This window comes from Gekko japonicus, unplaced genomic scaffold (genome assembly GCF_001447785.1).
Source record: "Gekko japonicus isolate JY-2015 unplaced genomic scaffold, Gekko_japonicus_V1.1 scaffold27, whole genome shotgun sequence".
NCBI classification, from domain to species: Eukaryota; Metazoa; Chordata; class Lepidosauria; order Squamata; family Gekkonidae; genus Gekko; species Gekko japonicus.
The window spans coordinates 197,966-216,683 of record NW_015172002.1 but is presented as its reverse complement, the minus strand read 5'-3'; the positions used below and the strand labels follow the sequence as shown (position 1 = coordinate 216,683).

At 42.7% G+C, this 18,718-nt stretch overlaps 1 protein-coding gene across 1 annotated transcript in view; it reads left to right on the top strand.

The window, feature by feature from the left end:
- The window catches only part of ZNF106 (zinc finger protein 106), a 55,329-nt gene that overhangs the window by 14,112 nt on the left and 22,499 nt on the right, over positions 1-18,718 (top strand). Inside the window, exons 3-8 of the mRNA XM_015420064.1 lie at positions 4,358-4,552; positions 8,385-10,493; positions 11,552-12,164; positions 13,531-13,600; positions 16,702-16,856; positions 16,952-17,012. Coding sequence (XP_015275550.1) covers positions 4,358-4,552; positions 8,385-10,493; positions 11,552-12,164; positions 13,531-13,600; positions 16,702-16,856; positions 16,952-17,012 — 3,203 coding nt within the window. The remainder of the gene's footprint in view (positions 1-4,357; positions 4,553-8,384; positions 10,494-11,551; positions 12,165-13,530; positions 13,601-16,701; positions 16,857-16,951; positions 17,013-18,718) is intronic.

Below are 18,718 nucleotides of genomic sequence, written 5' to 3'. Positions count from 1 at the left end.
ATGCATTCATTACATTCTGCAATAAAGAGGACCTTAAAGTTAATTACTCCAAGTCAAAGGTCCTTAGGTTCTCTAGAACCTTTCATAATGGACCTAAGTGCACTGGGCGAGACCTTGGAGAGAGTCCCCTCCTTCAACTACCTGGGTATCATTTTTAACTACAACCTATCATGGAAACCACATATTCAGGCGGCCCTCAAAGCTGCAAATATCACAATTAAGGCAATTAAAAAATTATTTTATTCCAAGGGTGCTACGCATATACCAGCTGCCATTAAGATCTTCAATGCGAAGGTTGCCCCACAGATCCTTTACGGGTGCGCGGTGTGGATTGAAGGTGTATCTGACATCCTTGACTCACCCCTACACACTTTTCAACAGCTTCATTGTTAAACGAGTCGCTCAGAGAAATTAAATCAAAACTAAAGGATCTTGACTTCAGCAGTACCCTTCAAAGAGCTCGACGTACTTGCTCTGGTCTATCCTTGGGTCTTGCCCCCCCCGAGGCTATCCCGTCATATTGCTACACTTTAAAGATCCCAAGACAACGCAGAGCGTTTACCTTGGTGAGACTTAACTCCTTCCCCGCTAAGGTGCTCTCTGGTCGTTTCTTGGGACTTCCGTTTTTGGAACGTGTTTGCGATTGTGGACAAGAGATGATAGAAACTATGGATCATATAATGCTTTTCTGTCCTAAGTGGAATAAGGAAAGAGAGAGATATATCATTCCCGTTATGAGAAAAGAAAAGCTTCCCCTCCTTCCTTGGGTAGTTTCAGTGCTATTGTCTGATAACTTCCCTGACAATCAAACCACGGCTATAGTGGCTTCCTTTCTAGCTGTGGTGATCAAGAAAACAAATCTCCCTGAGTTTAATTAGTTTACTGCTGATCTGTCGACCTATATACAAATTTGATAATTTTAAGTGTGTGGGTTTTTTTTTAATCCTGTACAGTTGCTATGGCTTTCTTGCTAATGCAATAAAGATTATTTAAAAAATAAAATAAAACTTAAGTGTGAGTGAAATCCCCTTTAAAAAGCCTTACTCTTTATTTAACATTCATTTGGACTCTCTTACTAAAGTATGCTGAATGCCATTAGTCCTAATACCATGTGAGTGGGTGAAGGATCTCTTCCTTGGTTTTGCCTTTCACATTTTTAAAAATTGCAGAGGTGGAAGGAGATTCCTGGGCCTCATTTCCTTTGGTGGGAATTCTTTGCAAAATACTGAAGATGGTTGTAACGCCAGAGATGGGAATCTCTGGTACTTCATTAGTGAATATTTCTATCCAAGTGATTTCACAGCTGTACTAAAAGCCACATTACAAAGAGACAATGGCATGAAGCTTTGATGTAAAGTAAAGTGCTTAAACATATGTTTACCTTTCCTTGAATAGACGATCAAAAGTTTTTTTTAAAAAAAACACACACACTCACACAATAGATCCTCTTAGTACAGTAATTCCTAAATAGTGAGTTAAAGAATGATGATCAATGAGGAAACAATATGGGGTTATGGAGATGTGTCTTGAACAAAGAGAGAACTTGTGACATAACTTCTGAATGTGAAACCCTGGAGTGGCCCCAGCCACTCTGCTCAGCAAAGTTGGAAACTTTCCTCCAGCCACAGGAGCCTTCCTCCAGCTGAAGGAGCTCTAATGGAAGGACCGCTTCAGACTTCACTGAGCAGAGTGGCTAGAGCCACCCCACTAAGGCTGGGGCCACACGTGCCAGTTGAAGCGGAGGGGAAGCGAGGCTATTCCCTCCAGAGGGATTTGACACGCAGTTGTGAGATCACACCTCCCTTGTAGCTGCGGGTGCAGCCTATCACTGTGTGATCTGACGCAACTGCGGGTGAGTCGGGTTTTATTTGGCCATTTGTTTCCCATGTGCATAAATGAGGAATTGCACCTCCACACTGAGGTCCCCCTATGGAGTATACGATGATGTGCATGCTGTGAAGAGGGGGAAGAAAATGGCACTGAACCGGGATGGCTTGATCAGACCATCCCAACAGCTTGGGAGCGTGCTTGAGCAATCAGACAGGGGAAAGTCTGTCTGTAGCTCGTCAGAACCCATTTAGTACTGGACTTTCCCTGGTGTCTTTTAACTCCACCTCTGCGGCGGAGCAGCACGGGTTGCCGATGACTGTGGGACGCTTCCCAGATGTTGCTGTCTGATCAGTCCCTTTAGATCCGTCAGGCATTCACATCTATGTTGGATCTAAAAGCACATGTGATTGTAGCCTAAGAGCAAGTAACATTTTCATCCCTTCACTGAAGCTGCATTCAGTGATAGTTAACTCTGGTTCAGGAAGAATGAGCTCATTTACAGCTTGTTGCTTGGCACACACACCCCACTTCTCATGTGGAGAATCACTCTGCTTACCTGTGATGTACAAATATAGATGCATGGATTGTCCCCTGACCTGGATAGCCCAGGCTAGCTCAATCTTGTCAGATCTCAGCAGTAGGGTCACCCAAAGCTAGTATTTGGATGGGCTAGTATTTGGATGGGTGACGCATAGGCAGGCAATGGCAAACTACTTCTTGCCTTAAAAACAAGTCTAGCTTACCACCTAGTGGTGCATAACTCTAAAAGAGCTTGAAATTCTGACTGCCAGACAATCTTAGGAGCTCCTGGCTATACTAACACACTGCCATATGATAATGATGATAATAGTAATTATTATTATTATTAGATGCATGGTTTAATCAGAGTTAGCCATTAACCAGGATTTGAAGCTGGAGTTTAATCCAGGGATCCCCAGCCCCATGCCTGTGGGTGCCATGGTACCTGCCCATAGTGTTTTTAGAAAGTGGGCAAGGCCAGGTGGAGCGCTTCTGAGTGGCCATTGGATACTTGATTGGCTGTACAGATTTGTAAAAAATGTTACTTGGGCTGTAGCTGACACCACAGCACAAAGTTCTTTACTGTGTGACTGAGGGTAAGATGTGTGTAAGCAAGAAAATACTTTTAAATAATTTGTTCACTTTAAAAAGCATCCTGTTAAGCAGAGCTCCTGCCTAAAATGTTGAAGAATTTCTAAGAATTATGCATCACTTCCTGCCATTTTGTGGATGATGCCACCTCCTACAGCAGCCATTTTGTGTTTCATCCATCATTCTGTATCAGAATTCTAAAGGTTCCTGCAGGCTCAATGAGGTTGGGAACCCCTGGTTTAATCCGTGCTTAGAATCCACATGGATGGGAACGAAACTAACTTTGGTTAGCTCCCACATTTGCATTTGTACACTACAGGCAGCTGATTCTAATGTTTAACCATGGTTCTCTGCATAAGAAGTGGGGAGGAGTGAGGTACATTTGCAAGCCTGCACCTGGCTCAATTTGTACATGTGTGTGTGTCCCCCCCCCCTTGACTCCAGTTAAATGTGATGTCTGAGTGCAACCAGTGTCTAAGTAGAATTCGGAGCATGCCATACTGTCAGAAGTAGAACCTTACACTCTGAAGCAGTTTCTTTGCTGAATATCACAGTATTGTAGAACACTGTCATATAATATGTTAACTGCTGTTCACCCCTTTTTATCATACGGAGTAACCTTATTTTTGCAACTAGGTTGCTCAGACAATGCAAGAATTGCAAGCCTGTCAGTTTTTGCTGAAATCAGAGTATGGCCACTTGTCTGACACAGTTGTTGGCTTCTTCCAACTGAAATAATTTTGTGTCCTTAGGGATGATCCCTTGCAAAGTAGAGAGTGGACTTCACATGTGTCTTCTGTACCAAATAAAGTACAGTAAACTGGAGACTCCCTCCTTTCATTTGCTGTGCCATGGGAGTCTTTGAATTCCAGGCCACTGTGCCAGCTGTCCCAGTTCAAGTTTCCCTTCGTTAGGATTGGTTACAGGAGTGTTTTCTCCCCTCCCTTCTGCTGACTTTCATTGGAGGGGGAAAGCTGAGACGGAGATTAAATCTCGACTCCGTCACTGGGTTTTCTCAGTGCAGCTGGCACCATGGAGGTGCTTCAGGGCGGCTTCTGCTAGCTCTGCAAGCCCTCCACTCTGCCACCACCTCCACAATGTTTCCTCTGACAAGATTTTGAGTACAACAATCCAAGAAGAATTCCAGCTGACACTGATTATCCCCCCAAGTCTCTTACCTCTTGATTGTTGGAAAAAAGTCTAAAACCTTACCAAGAAGTCATCAAAATCAGCTAATCTGCGAAAGAAAAAGTGATAAGATTTTATGAAGTTAAAAGAAAAAAATTAGTGTGGGCTATTAGACCTTGTGGGTGATTGACCCGCGGACTTGCCCTTTCAGAGGAAACTGAGTCAGATCAGCATTGGTTGCCATGCCTGTGGGAAGAATTGAAAGTCCACGTTCTCCATCTTTCCCCAGGGACAGCAACCATGAGTGCCAGGTGTGTCGGGTGACAGTGGTGGGTTTGTCATCATATGCCAAGCACATCTCCAGCCAGCTGCACAAAGACAACGTTGAAGCCCATGATGGAGATGAAGGGAAGGAAGAGGCTGATGAAGAATACTTTGACAAGGAACTCATCCAGTTAATCAAGCAAAGAAATGAGCAGAACCGGTGAGTGTATCCATGTTTCAGTAGTTCAGAAGTGCGGGGGTTCTTTGCAAGGCTGTTCGGGGCACTTAGCATAGTCTGCCATCGCCTACAGTTGGAAGAGTCATCAGAGCTGGATAAGTTACTATTTTTAGTATACAGCTTGTGATATTTGGTATGTAGCTGAATCACGCTTTTCAGGGCAGAGAACTGTGAACGTTGACCCTAATGCAAACAATATAACTGCACATTGATCTGATCCTGTAGCTGAAAGCAGATCTTTTCTTGCACACACATCTAAACAAATGTATTGAGTTCCTTTCAAGAAGTACTGTGTTCCTAGCTCATATTGTGAATATCCTGTTTAGACCTTTCAAAAAGGTCACAGTATCTGTCCCTGTAGCATTGACACACTGCCTATTTCCGGGCAAAATGAGATTGTGTCTAGTATAAATTGAGTGCACTGTGTTTCAGAGTTATGCAGGTATAATTATGTACATATTTTATGGAAATTATGTAATTGTAAGACTTTGTAGTGGGACATTAGTCCTGTGAAAGTAGACTGCTTATAACTTTTTGCTTTTAACTTATGGTTCTGAGAGACTGTCTTTCAAGTGAGCCTGGAAAAAAATCAGTCCAGTGTGTTTAGATCTTGAAATTCTGCCCTATGTCTGTTTCTGTTACAACAGATCTTCAACATATTTGCATATTAGATCTTCAGCACATTTGCATATTAAGTTACAGAAGTGTAACTTGCATATTAAGTTACAGTGAAGTGTGCATTACTTGTATCATGTTATACAATTTAAAGACCAAGAGTCCACTTTTGTTACTTTATGCAACTGTTGCTTACTCAGAGGTATAAGCAAAGATCTTGCTGTGTGAATAGAAGGTTCCTGTTTGTGTGGGGGTTCTACTGGTTCCTCCTGCTTATAATCCCCTGTACCCTAAATGGGAGTTTCAAAGGTCCTTTCAGGAGCCAGTGTCTGGAGGAACAGGTGCTATAGATGGAGGGAGAAATAGTGGAGCCCCTGTCACCCTTCCCTTCCACATAAGCAGAAGTACCTTTTGATCTTTGGATCCAAGTTCACCAGTTCTCTAAATTATGTATTACCCATACTGGTCAGTGTTCTAATAGATGTGATTCTTCCTCTAACCAGAAAATATATTTTTATGTACTCTAGTAGTGGGATTTTCCAAGACATGTTTAAAATTTCCTAGTGGTAGCATCCTTGGTACACTAGAAAGGGTGTTTTTTTGGAATCGTTAGTGGCACTTACATATCTTTCTGTCCTTTGATCTAGTAGCTGATAAGGAATCCCCAGACACTTATGCACAAACCTTATGACTGACTTTTCTCCTTGGAACTTGCAATGTTCCATAAATTCAGTGATCTCTGACTCCCATTTATGGAGCTACTAGAGATTTTGAGAGTAGTCAGAGTTTAAAAAAGGAAATGGAACCCGAAACCATAAGCATACCCGTGATCAGGAGTTGTAAAGAGGGGTGCCATAGTGTGAAATGTTCCTGCCCTTATGTCTCCACTAGCCTACAGGGAGAAAGGGGAAATTGCCCTTGCTGCATTTTGACACTGAATGTTCTAGTCTGGCAGTCAGATCAGTTCTGCTGTTTACAGCAGCATTTGCTCTTGGAAAGTACATAAACCTACCCTATTAGTTTCTTGACAAGCCTAAATACAGTCTTGTGGGTACACTGCCAAAGCATAAGAGTTGTGGAAAAATGGTCTTGAAAGCAGTGTATTATAAACATGATGCATGTTGATTGAAAGTATCCATTGTCTTCCATGGCTAGAATAAATCTTTGTTAATGTTCATCTTCAGGAGCTCTTGCTTCTTTTCTTACATTTCTCTTGTTCAGGGCTTTTTTGTAGTAAAAGCCCAGCAGGAACTCATTAGCATAATAAGCCATACCCAACAGTAGATGCAGTGGAAATTAGCCTATTAGGCCACACCCCTGACAGCACAGCTCATTAGCATATTAGGCCACACACCCATGCCTTCCCTTGCGGGGAGCTCGGGCAAGCTGGCCCTTGGAGGGGAGGGGAGTTTAAACTGCCTTCCCTTGGCTTGCCCGGGCGCCCCGCGGCTGTGAGAAGCCCGGGCAAGCCGGCCCTTGGACAGGCCGGGGAAGACACGGGGAGGCATTTAAATGCCTCCCCGATCCTTCCAGGGCCTCCCCTGGCCGGCCCGCCTCGGAGTCGCCGGGGGGGGGTCACTCTCCAGGTCTTCCCTCTGTAGCCTCACATGCAGAGGTTTTGGCTGTAGTGGGCATGGTCAACTCTGAAGCCAGCCGGAACTCCGTTCCTGTGCGTTCCTGCCCAAAAATATCCCTGGGTGTAATATTTCATAGCTGCATACCCAAGAAGATCACCTTCCATTAACTAATTCACATTCTTCCTATTCTGTTCTCATTCTGTTGTAGTACTCTGTAGTCTCTGTTGTAGTACTCTGCAGTGGCAGTACAAGAAAACTGGTGTTCTAAACAATCTAAAACAAATGGTACCACATTGTCCCAAAGAACCAACACTGGGTACTAGGGTTTTTTGGGGGAGGGGTTGGTTGCAAAAGACAAATGGGCTTGGGCAATTACAGTGTGCCTTCCTTAAAATCTTAACCTACAATTCTGAGTGTTCCAGTTACATGGAAGGACACAGGGAATTCTTCAGCCTAGCCATTAAGATGTCAGCTTGGGTGTATTTCTGCCACTTACTGCTTCTTGGTTTCAGGGAAAAATTTGCCATGCAAAAAAAAAAAAGTAGCCTTTTGACCAGTGAACTGATAATGTTTGACAGATCAGTTCCTGATATCCAAATCTGAGCAGCACTCATGCCAAATCCCCAAACGATTTCTTGAACTTGTGAGTAGGAAGACCAGTATAGGTTGCTTAGTAATGGCAGTTTGTGGACAGGAAGCTGAATTTATTGAAGGGCACTGATGGTATAAATATACCTCTCTAGATCATGCTATGTAGATGGCTGGGATATTCTCAGGGGGCATGCAGTTCTCCAGAAAACATTCCCATTGCCAGAAACTTATTTTGTCATGTCAGCCAATGACTTCATGGATGGCTATACTGTAAATAATGTTGGGGTATCATCTAGCAGTGAAAGCTTCACAGTTAAGGAGCCAGATGCTTGAAAATACACCAGTCATTCATATATGCATGTTTTGAAAACGTGCAAAAGTAGATTTCAAGTCCACATTTCAAGCAGTCACATGGAAGCAGATTATGTCTTGTGTGAGCAGAACTGTAATAGCCTGGCCTGCTGTATCCTCCCAAAATCACGTTCTGGAGGGTGGTGGTCCTTGGATCCCTAGGAATACCATGGGAGGAGAAGTAGGGGTCTGCAGATAGAAAATCATCCTCACCCCGGTTGATCAGAAGGGTCTTCCAAAAGCAGAAAAAAGACTAGCATCCAAGCCATAGAGAAAGCAAAAGAGAATTTATCTTTGCTGGTTTTGACAAAGCAGCCTGGAACTGCTTTTACTTATTGAAGTTCGGGTTGGGTTATCTTTTTTCTCTTTAGGTTAATGTGTGCGTCAGAGTTTCAAATTAAAGGCAAGCTAAAACTAATGAGCAGTAGATGGAGATGTTCATTGAAAGGCTTGTCCGGGCTGCTTGCCTAGGACTTTACTCAGCAACACTTCATTGGGTTTTATACTACCCAGGCAAAGAATTACTGCTTGTCATTACCAAATGAGTAGCAAAAGACCACTTCAAATCATTTTGAGAGATCTGGGACAAGGTTTAATCTTTTTATTTCTAAAAAAGCGAACAATTACTAGGAGTGAGTGGGAGTAATCACAACATTTTTAAAAAGTTTGTGTCTTCATAGGACAAGTGAAGCCTGCCATGTGAACCATGAAACAGAAACTGAAGACAGAAGGTCACAAAGACGGCAAGATGATAGAACTTATCAAGACAGAGAAGCCTATGATTCATCATCATGGTACTATCATGGGCAACCTCAGAGAGACTGGAAATGGGAAAATGATGGCTTCTTAAATTCTAGACAAGGCAAATTTGGACATTCTACAAGGAACCCAAATAACACAAACAGGCATCCCGGCAGCCAGAGAGGAAGGCCTGGATGGCATCAAAATAATTCTGGAGTATCTTCAAATCGATATCATAACTATGGGAATACTGGAAGCACTTGGCATCAGAATTCTGGAAGTGGGCCATCAGTTTGGCATCATGGTGGCAGAGGAAGAAATTCCAACTGGACTTCTGAAGGGAAAAATAGCTTTTCTAATTGGCAGTCCAAAAACTCTGGAGGTAATTGGAAACTCAGTCAGCCAAGTGGAGGTGGCTGGAATTTAGGAAGAAATAGAGGTGCAAAGAGTCTCTCCCAATTAGTCAGTTTGGATATTCCCTGGTTTAAAAGCAAGAATGTTCAGGATAAGTACAGTGGAGAAATGTTTTCATGGCAGTGGCAGGATAGTGGGTCTGGGGGATCTTATACAGGCCACATGAATGAAAATGACAGCAGCAATTACTTATTGGATTTCACTAGTGATCAGCTGCCTCCAGATGGGTTACTGAACTTTAGCACTTCTGTGCAGCCTGATAGCAAAACGTCCAAAGTAAATGGAAAGTGCAGCAGCAGCCCTTCTCGAGAAAAGACGAGTCGTTGGGCTCCATATCCCTCCCAGAAAACTGTAGAACAGCCACCACTGTCTGATAAGAATGTGACTAAAGTACCAGAGAAGGCAGATTCTGCCCATCTGTTATCATCCTCCACTCCAAAATGGACAGATCCTAAAACCAGTGAGCTGAAATTTAAAAAATGGGAAGAAAGTTTTTCAGTACCCCCCAGTTCAAAAGCAGCATCCAACAAACGTGTGCCATCCAGAGAGCCAACTGAATGCACCAGTGGGAAAAAATCGGACCAAGCTGAAAGCAGAGGCCATAGGATGCCATCCCTAAAGTCTCCACTTCTTGCTATTCCAGATTTAAAGCCATCTTCTCAAAATAAAAGCCCAAAGAATATCTTGAAACATGTCCAGCTTTTGTTATCCTCTGGAGAGTGTCAGAGTCAACTGAACACAGTAGATTCGGAGGCTAACAGTTCTTCCTCTGATGGATCTAACCTAAGCAATGAATGTAATAATTCCAAAGGCATCGGGAATGTGCTGGACAGCAATGAAAGCCTAAGTGAAGTATTATGGAAAGCTGAACAAGAGCTGCATGGTAGCCATTCTTTGCAGACTCCTTCCTTGAACACTTACATAAGAACTCATAGTGATGGAAATGAAGAATGTAGTACTGAGGGACCTGCACATTCCCTGTGTGAGTCCCAGATAGATAGGTTGGAGGAAGAAAGTTACAGAGACATAGCAGGAACCAAAAGTGCCCTCTCAGATACTTGTTTATCCCATGAACCTGCAGAAACTGACCATACTGCAAGAAAAAATGGTAACAGCCTAGGAGAATCAGAGCATATTGACAAAAACTACTCTGAATTCCACATGGAGTCCATAGAAACTCTATCACACTCTCAACGCAACTTAGATATTGACTTGAAAGCAACCCAGGAAGAGGACGGAGAGGAAGATGTTACAAAATCAAATGTTCATCCTGAAGACGAAGATTATGAAGCTCATTTAAATCATGAGCTGCAGAAAGGTGCAGGAGGGCAGCCTTCAGGTCCTCTTCTCCCTGAATTGAGTAAACTTGGCTTTCCAGCATCCCTCCAAAGAGACTTGACATGGCGTGCTAGTTTGAAGAGCAAAACTGGTACACATCTACCAGAGCCTAACCTCAACAGCGCCAGGCGCATTCGGAATGTTAGTGGTCATCGAAAGAGTGAGGCAGAGAAGGAATCGGGGCTCAAGCCTACATTAAGGCAGATTATCAGTGTCTCTCGTAGAAATGTAAACTGGGAGCAGGTCATTCAGCAAGTGACAAAGAAGAAACAAGAGCTTGGCAAAGGTTTACCAAGGTTTGTAGTCTATCTGCCTTAAGTTTGGTTCTTACTATGCTGTCATTGGTTATATATTGCTTTTCAATATATGCTGTGAAAGCAGCCTATGCAGAAGAGGTTAAAAATTAACTCATTAAAAACTAGCAGCATGCAAAAGCAAAAAAAATCTTGCCTGGCTGCTGTCTTGCCTCCATCTGGCCTCTGAAGAAATAATTTATTGTATAATACCTCATCGATTTTCATGGTAAGGTGCAAAATCATAAATAAAAGCAGATATTATTATCATCATATGGCATTGTGTGTAGAATAGCCAGTAAATGTGCCAGGTGGAAGTGCAGTGGCAGTGTAAATTATTGTAACTGAGAATAAAAGGGTTGCTTTATGCTACAGCCTCAACAGGAAATGTAGCAAAAAGTCACACTCCTTGCACTGATAGATTCGCTGGCTCCAGCCCACTCAGGGCATACAGTTTATTTTAAAATAGTATTATACAGATGGGGGTGAGGAATTTAGGCTGAGGAGACTGCTTCATGTTTCTTATTTAATGGACATTTATGTGCAAAGTTCCCTAAAATATCCACATTGCTGTTGCAGCTTCCATCTAGCTAACTACCACCAGGGCTTGGTTCCAAGAAAGAATCTTGGCTTTTGAATGAGAAAAAATAGAGCACAGGTGGAATGCTATAAGCCTAGTTAGACTTGCTTCACTAGGTTTCTGAATATTAAAGAGAAGGCATGAATAGTGCAAAGTTATTGGCAGGTTTAAGTACTGTCAATTTGATCTTGCCATCCTTGGAAAGAGATGGAATGCTCTTCAGATAGCCTTCTAGTCTGCTCTTGTCCTTTATGCAACATTGAGACATGCTGATTAATTAAATGAAAGCATTGTTAACATATTCTTTCATGAAAAAGAACCCTATTTGCTGTTTCTTCCATACATTTGTGAAGTTTCAGTTTTGGGGACAGGTCACATAGTACTGCTATTGCATAGCTATAGGTAAACCTAAATTATTACAGCTGTGTTGATCAGGATAGGGTTTCATCGTTAAATGTTCCATTTTTTTTGTCTGTTGAAGGTTTGGCATTGAGATGGTCCCTCTCATCCAGAACGAACAGGAAGGTCTTGGGCTGTGTGAGGAGCCTGATCTGACCAGTCTTGAAGGGTTCCACTGGGAAGGGATCTCTTTCGGCTCCCCTGGGCCCATTAGAAAACGTAGCCTTTCAGAAAGTAGTGTGGTGATAGAGAAGACAGCTTCTGCTTACAGTTTCTTCAGCAGTCACGGCCCAAGCAAAGACAATGAGCAAAGCCAGATCAGTTCAGAAACTGTCACCGAAGGCACAACTTCTGAGTTCCAGTTGCAGCCAGATGTGAAACAAGAGGCCTCGTCTCTCCCTTCATCACCATTTAGAACTGACTCCATTGCTAATGAAAGGAGGCTCAGCCTACAGATGACCCCTGACGTTACCAGCCTGGCGGCAGTTAGTGCAAAAGAAATCCAGAGAAGCCCAGAATACAGAGCACAGCTACTTGAAAGCCAAGATATGCAAGAAATTCCAGGGGAGAGATACTGTTTGGCTTCAGCCCTTGCTGCATCCAGCACTGTTGATGCAGCCACTGATAGCAGCTATACATCTGGCAATGAACAGAATGACAGCCAGGGAATTGGCAAAAAAAGAAGAGCAACCGGAGTAAGTTGTCTGAATATTGTTAGGAATATTGTTAGGCATCCAGCAATCCATTGGCACCTTCTGTTGACAGTGATGGATCATCCCCACTTTCTCCTCCCTTCAGCAGTTCTTTTTAATCCCGGGGAAGCTTAGTCCCGGCATTGTGGGGCCTGTACAGAGTAATAGCCACACGGGTAGGGGAAGGGGGATGCAGTCTCTGCCTATGCAGATGGAAAAGGAAAAAGGGAGCAGTTTCACCCTTTCTCATTGCAGCCCATCAACCTGCTTCATTATTACTTCACAACCCTGGGAATAAAATTTCCCTGGGCCGGAAAGGACTGTTGAAGGGAGGGCAAAGCCAGGAAGATATGTGGACATTTTATTTATTTATTTATTTATTTATTTATTTATTTAAAACATTTACTAGCTGCCTTTCTACCTTGTGGCACTCAAGGTGGATTACAGTATAAATGAAACAACAGTTACACAACACATAAAAGACAGCAGTTTAAAATCTCACTTAGAACCACCAATAAATAAAAACTAAATTAGTCCTTGGGCTAAATTCACCCTGATTCTTCACTTTTAACCACTTAAATCTTGAGGTGATGTCCAAAAAAGGCCAATTTGCTTCTAGGCTCAGTTCAAGGTGCTTGTATGGACCTTTAAAGCCATGTACGGCCTGGGACCAACCTTGCTTCAGTTACCCCCATCTCCTGAGGCCAGAAGGATGGCAAGCTGAGAAAGGACCTTCTCCATCCTGGCACCAAGTCTTTGGAACTCCTTCCCCAGGGAGATTCATCTGTCTCCCTCTATCAGTGTCTTTCGCCAGCGGGTGAATATTTTTGTTTTGTCTGACATACTCTTAATAATGGTTATTGGCCCTCGTTCTAGTGTTCTTTATGTATTTTAATTGAATAATTATATAATTATAATTGTATTTTAGTTGTTTAAATTCTTTAATTCTTTAATGTTCACTGCCTTGTGGAACTTGATTGGGTGGGAAGGCAACATATAAATTTTTTAAATAAATAAATAGTGTGGTGTTATACCCTGCTTTGGCACATTCTTTTTAGTTACTCAGGTCCATCATACCTTACTTCTGCATCTTTGTGTGCAAAGGTTATAATTGATCAGTACTGTTTATTTCTCCATCAGCCCTTAGGCCAAATTAAGTATATTTTCCTTGAGTCTTTGAGACATAACTACTATTGTGATTCTTACTGTCATCTTAGTTTGCCACTTTGAAAATGTATTGTCTGTTCAAAATCTCGCTTGGCCAAATATATGTTCATAGCCAGGGATAGCTGCTAAATCTGCAGGTATTGTCTAAAACCACCATTATCCCACTTTAGCTAACAAGGAATATTTGTATTTTAATTTGCAGGAGGGGTCATCTCCTGAAATCCCAAGTCTAGAAAGAAGGAATAAGCGAAGAAAGATTAAAGGCAAAAAAGGTAGGTGATAGTGAGAAGCCAAGCTGCATGGTGTTATTTGTGTATGTGTTCATGCTCCCTTTTTCTCCCTGGGTTGACCTAAAGCAGCCTACATCAAACACGATATGCATAAATTATTAGAAATACAACAAATAGGACCTGCCTAAGATACATATGTTGGATGTAGTTACTGTTTCTAGCTTAAAATTTATGGAGGAGGTCTCCCATAGAGATTTTATTTCTTCCACTTTTCGGTAGTCTAGATCCTTCATGGCAAAATCTTAGTGGGGCAGGACAGTTAGACCACAGGTTTTTGCCAAATGGCAGTGGAGGCTAACTTCCATTATTTACTGAGTAGAAACACTGAACCTATACCTAGAGGTAGTTTTGGAGTGGATCCAGGCTAATAAACTGAAGCTTAATCTCAACAAGATGGAAGTGCTACTGGTGGGTGGAAGGCCTGACCCAGCATCTAAGGTGTCACCGTCCTGCATGGGGTTGCCCTCTCTTTGACGAAACAGGTCCATAGTCTGGAGATGCTCCTGGACCCAGGCCTACAGCTGGATAAGCAGGTGGCAGCTGTGGCCAAGAGTGCCTTTTACCAGCTTCAGCTGGTTAGCCAGCTGTGGCCTTTCCTTGGCAGGAAAGATGTGGCCACGGTGATGCAATGTCCTGGTTACATCTAGATTAAATTACTTCAATGTGCTTTACATGGGTCTGCCCTTGAAAAATGTTTGGAAATTTCAGTTGGTACAGAACGCTACAGCCAAGAAGAAGTTGACAGGAGTGGGTAGGAGGGACCATATCACTCCAGTCCACCTAAACTGGCTTTCAGTTTGTTTCTAGGCACGATTCAAGGTGCTGGTCTTAACCTTCAAAGCCCCCTATATGGTTTGGGACCACATACCTGAAGGACACCTAATCCCTTATGAACCCACCCAACCATTATGGTCATGTTTGGAGGTCCTGCTTTGGGTGCCTTAACTTCCAAGATTAGGCAGTTGGCAACCTGGGAGAGGGCCTTCTCGGTCATGGCACCGAAACTCTGAGACTTTCTCCCCAGGGAGATTCATCTCTGCCCTTCTGTTGCCATCTTCTGCCAGCGGGTGAAGACTTTTTTGTTTCGTTTAGCATCCCTAAGTGATCCTGCCTTCCTAACCAATTTTTTTACATTATGTATGTGTTTTAACTGTTTTGAATGTATTTTAACTCTGTTTAACTCTTGTTTGGGAGAGGGGTTGATTTTAATGGTTTTATAATGTAATTTTATCACATAATGTAATTTTATCGCCGACATTGGAGTACGGGGACTGGTCTTGCAATGACTTGTTTCCTTCCTCCAAGATCGGGGACAAAGAGTGGTGCTAGGGGACCAACTGTCCCGAAGGCACCCACTTGAATGTGGTGTGCCTCAAGGATCAGTGTTGTCCCCAATGCTTTTTTAACATCTATATGCGCCGTCTTGCCCAGATTGCCCGGAAGTATGAGCTGGGTTGTCACCAGTATGCGGATGACACCCAGCTCTATCCGCTGTTGGGTGGCCGGTCCAACTCCAAACCAGAAGATCTTGACCTGGCATTGCAAACCATGGCTGGTTGGCTTAGGCTGAGCCGGCTGAAATTGAATCTGACGAAGACGGAGGTCCTGTGCCTGAGTCGGGGTGGTCCGGGATCCCACTCCCAGCCTTCAATGGGGCGCCGTTGGTGCCAGTGCCAGAGGTCAGGAGTTTGGGAATGCTCCTGGACATCTCCTTAACAATGGAGGCCCAGGTAGCGGCCACTGCCAAGTCGGCCTTTTACCATCTTAGGCTGATTAGGCAGTTGGTTCCCTTCCTCGAATGCAACGACTTGGCAACAGTGATCCATGCTATGGTCACTTCAAGATTGGATTACTGTAATGCCCTCTACATTGGGCTGCCCTTGGCCCAAATCAGGAAGCTGCAGCTAGTGCAGAACGCAGCAGCGAGGCTGCTGTTGTGTCGTCCTGTGTGGGAACACATCCAGCCCGCCCTAAAAGAACTGCACTGGCTGCCTAAAGCATACCGGATTCAGTTCAAGGTGCTGGTTATGATCTTTAAAGCCCTTTATGGCCAGGGACCTGCATACCTGAGGGACCGCCTTTCCCCATATGTTCCCCAGAGAGCACTGCGATCGGGGACCGAGAATCAGCTAGTCCTCCTGAACATCAAGGAGGCCAGACTTGTTTCAACAAGGGCTAGGGCTTTTTTGGTGGTGGCTCCACTCTGGTGGAATGAGCTTCCAGGGGAGATCAGGGCCCTGCGGGACCTGTTACAGTTCTGCAGGGTTTGTAAAATGGAGCTCTTCCGCCAGGCCTTTGGAGCCTCCACCACCACCACTACCATCACCACCACTGACATCTGATAGTCCTCGGGGTGCAAGTCCGACTTTCTGGGCCCCTAAGCATAATCTGACCCGAGTGCCTGGGACATCTGTAGCAGACCTGAGTGCCTGGGACATTTGTAGTAGATCAAGAAACAGACCGAGCTTTGAGAACTAATGCTAGCACTTTATCATGTTGTATATTTGTGTTTTTAAATTAATGTTGGGGTTTTATCAGTTTTTGTATCTAATGAATTGTTTTATATTGTTGTAAGCCGCCCTGATCTGGCTTTGCTGGGAGGGCGGGGTAAAAATCTAATGAAATAAATGAATAAATAAATAAATACGTTTTAAATTGTGAGCCACCTTGGTGGCCCTTGTAAGGGCAGAAAGGTGGGATATAAATTTTGTAAATAAATAATAAATACCATGCTCTTCAAATAAAGGATGGCCATTTACAGATGAGGACTGTACCTAAATCAAAAGGGATCAGATGAGTATGTAATCTGTACATGGTCATCCATTATTTGATAACCTTGGTGTGCTCAGTAAGTTGGAGAAGCTAACCTTCCATTGCCATGGGCCATTTGTGAGAAAACTGTAGTACGATTAAGTGGGGTTTCTGTCTACCAGTCCACTTTCACCAGGCAGCCATGGATAATTCTGCATTAATGAATCAGGCCTTGGAAAACTGTCTTATGCCAAGTGCAGTGAAGATTTTTCAAACATCCTAAAAGAAGCAGTGTGCCAAGTCAAATCATGTAACTTGCTTTTCTCTTCCAGAACGTTCTCAGGTAGACCAGTTGTTGTCTATTTCTCTGAAGGAAGAAGAATTGAGCAAGTCATTGCAGTGTGTGGATGGAAGCCTCCTACAGGCTCGAGCTGCTTTACAGGCAGCTTATATTGAAGTTCAGCGGCTCCTTGTACTGAAACAACAGGTGACCACATCTGAGTTCCGTTAGTTCTAGCTTTGGTGGTTTCATGATCATGTCGTTTGACGAACCTGATCAGAATTCTTTTTCTCTCTCCTTAGATATCTGTGGAAATGGGTACTTTGAGGAGCCAGAGAATTGAGATCCTGCAGGGGCTTCAAGGTATTTGGAACAGTGATATTGCTCTACTGACCCAATATTCATAGGACGCAAGGCTTAGATGTTCGCAGCTCTTTACCTTCATGGTGGGATTCTGAGATCTCTTTATAGTGAACCTCTCCCAGATGCTAAATGAAGTAAAGCACACAAAAAACATTGTTTGAATTTTGCCCATGACTCAGCACCTCTCATAGAGATGCTGAATATTTTAAATGCCTTGAGATTCAAGGAACAAGAATCTGTGGGGAAAGAGCATGGTCCCCTGACCCTACAGCTCTCTTTGCCAATACAAGTGAGTGAATGCAGAGGCAGGAAGAAGAAACCCTAATTTATCGAATTCAGTAGACTGCAGAATGCGGTTTGACAGCCTGCTTCCTGGCCCATTTAAGGTGCCTAGCATAGTAGTACTTGGGAAAAGTTAGGGTTTGGTGCTAGCTCAGCCTTGCAAAAATTTGCCCTCTTGATTTAAACATGTAATAGACCAGTTTCCCTCTTATCATAGCTAAAATTCTTTGGAATAAAGATTTTTTAAAATAATCAACACGTTTAACATTCTGTGCATTAATTTGGTAAGCAGGGTCATTTATTATGTTATGAAAATCAGAGCTCGCTATTGTAGACATAAGGTCTGTCAAACAGACCACATTTTTTCCCTTTCAGTATGTTCCACGGTTCTGATTTTGGTTCAGTGGGGTTTTTTTTAGATTTATTATCCAGCATTCCTATTTAAAATTGTAATTCATTGTATTTTTATTATTCAGTCTTAAAGTTTCCCATTTTAAATAGGACTTTACCTCCCCTGTGACTGATGTAGCCTAGCAGGCAGTCTCAAGGCTAGATGCTCATTTTAATGTCATAACTCCAAGTCCTTGTTCTCACTTATTCAACAGTAGCTATTTATTATCTACTTCATCACTCATTCTCTGTTCAGAGGCCTTAAGATTTTTTTCTTAGAATCTAATTATGGGTTCTATCATTTGTTTTAAATCTTTCACAATTAAAAAACAGGAATATGAGGTTTCCATTTGTATGGTGCATCCATCCTAGATACATCATATTAATCAACCAGTTGAGCAGTAGATGTTTTCTAATGCCAAACAGTAATTTGCATCAGCAAATAAATCATCATTCCTCAGATAAATTATTGCACAGTTCCAAAAGTACCAGATTTGTTCCAACCAGGCACTCCCACCACCAGTGAAATTGAAGGAGGGGAATCGCTTTTGCCCCACCAGTAACCAAAGCCATGTGGGACGGGGCTGTAATCAGGAAGTGAGTTGGGCAAGATTGAGTAAAACAGCTGGTGGGATCCAAACCACCGTTTTAGCCATAGAATTTTTTTTAACATCACAAGTATAAGCAGCGTTCTAGCATCAAGTGGAACTACTTCACAGTTCCATAGACTAACTTCAAAGAATATTTAACAGTTTAAAAGATAAATAACCTAACATCAGACGTATGCTTAATCAGTTCCAAATATAAATAGCTGCAAAGGAGTAGTTTGCATTCCCCAAATACAATTTTAACAGCAAAAAGAGCTATTGCACAATCATCATGAGTATTTGAAATTATTAATTGCATTTTGATCGTATAAATATATCTCATTGTTTACATGTGGAAAATTATTATTACTAAAGATGCTCACTCAAGTTTCCTGACAGACTTTTTTTTGAAGAATACTATCTTAAAAAATTGAAACAATAAAAAAG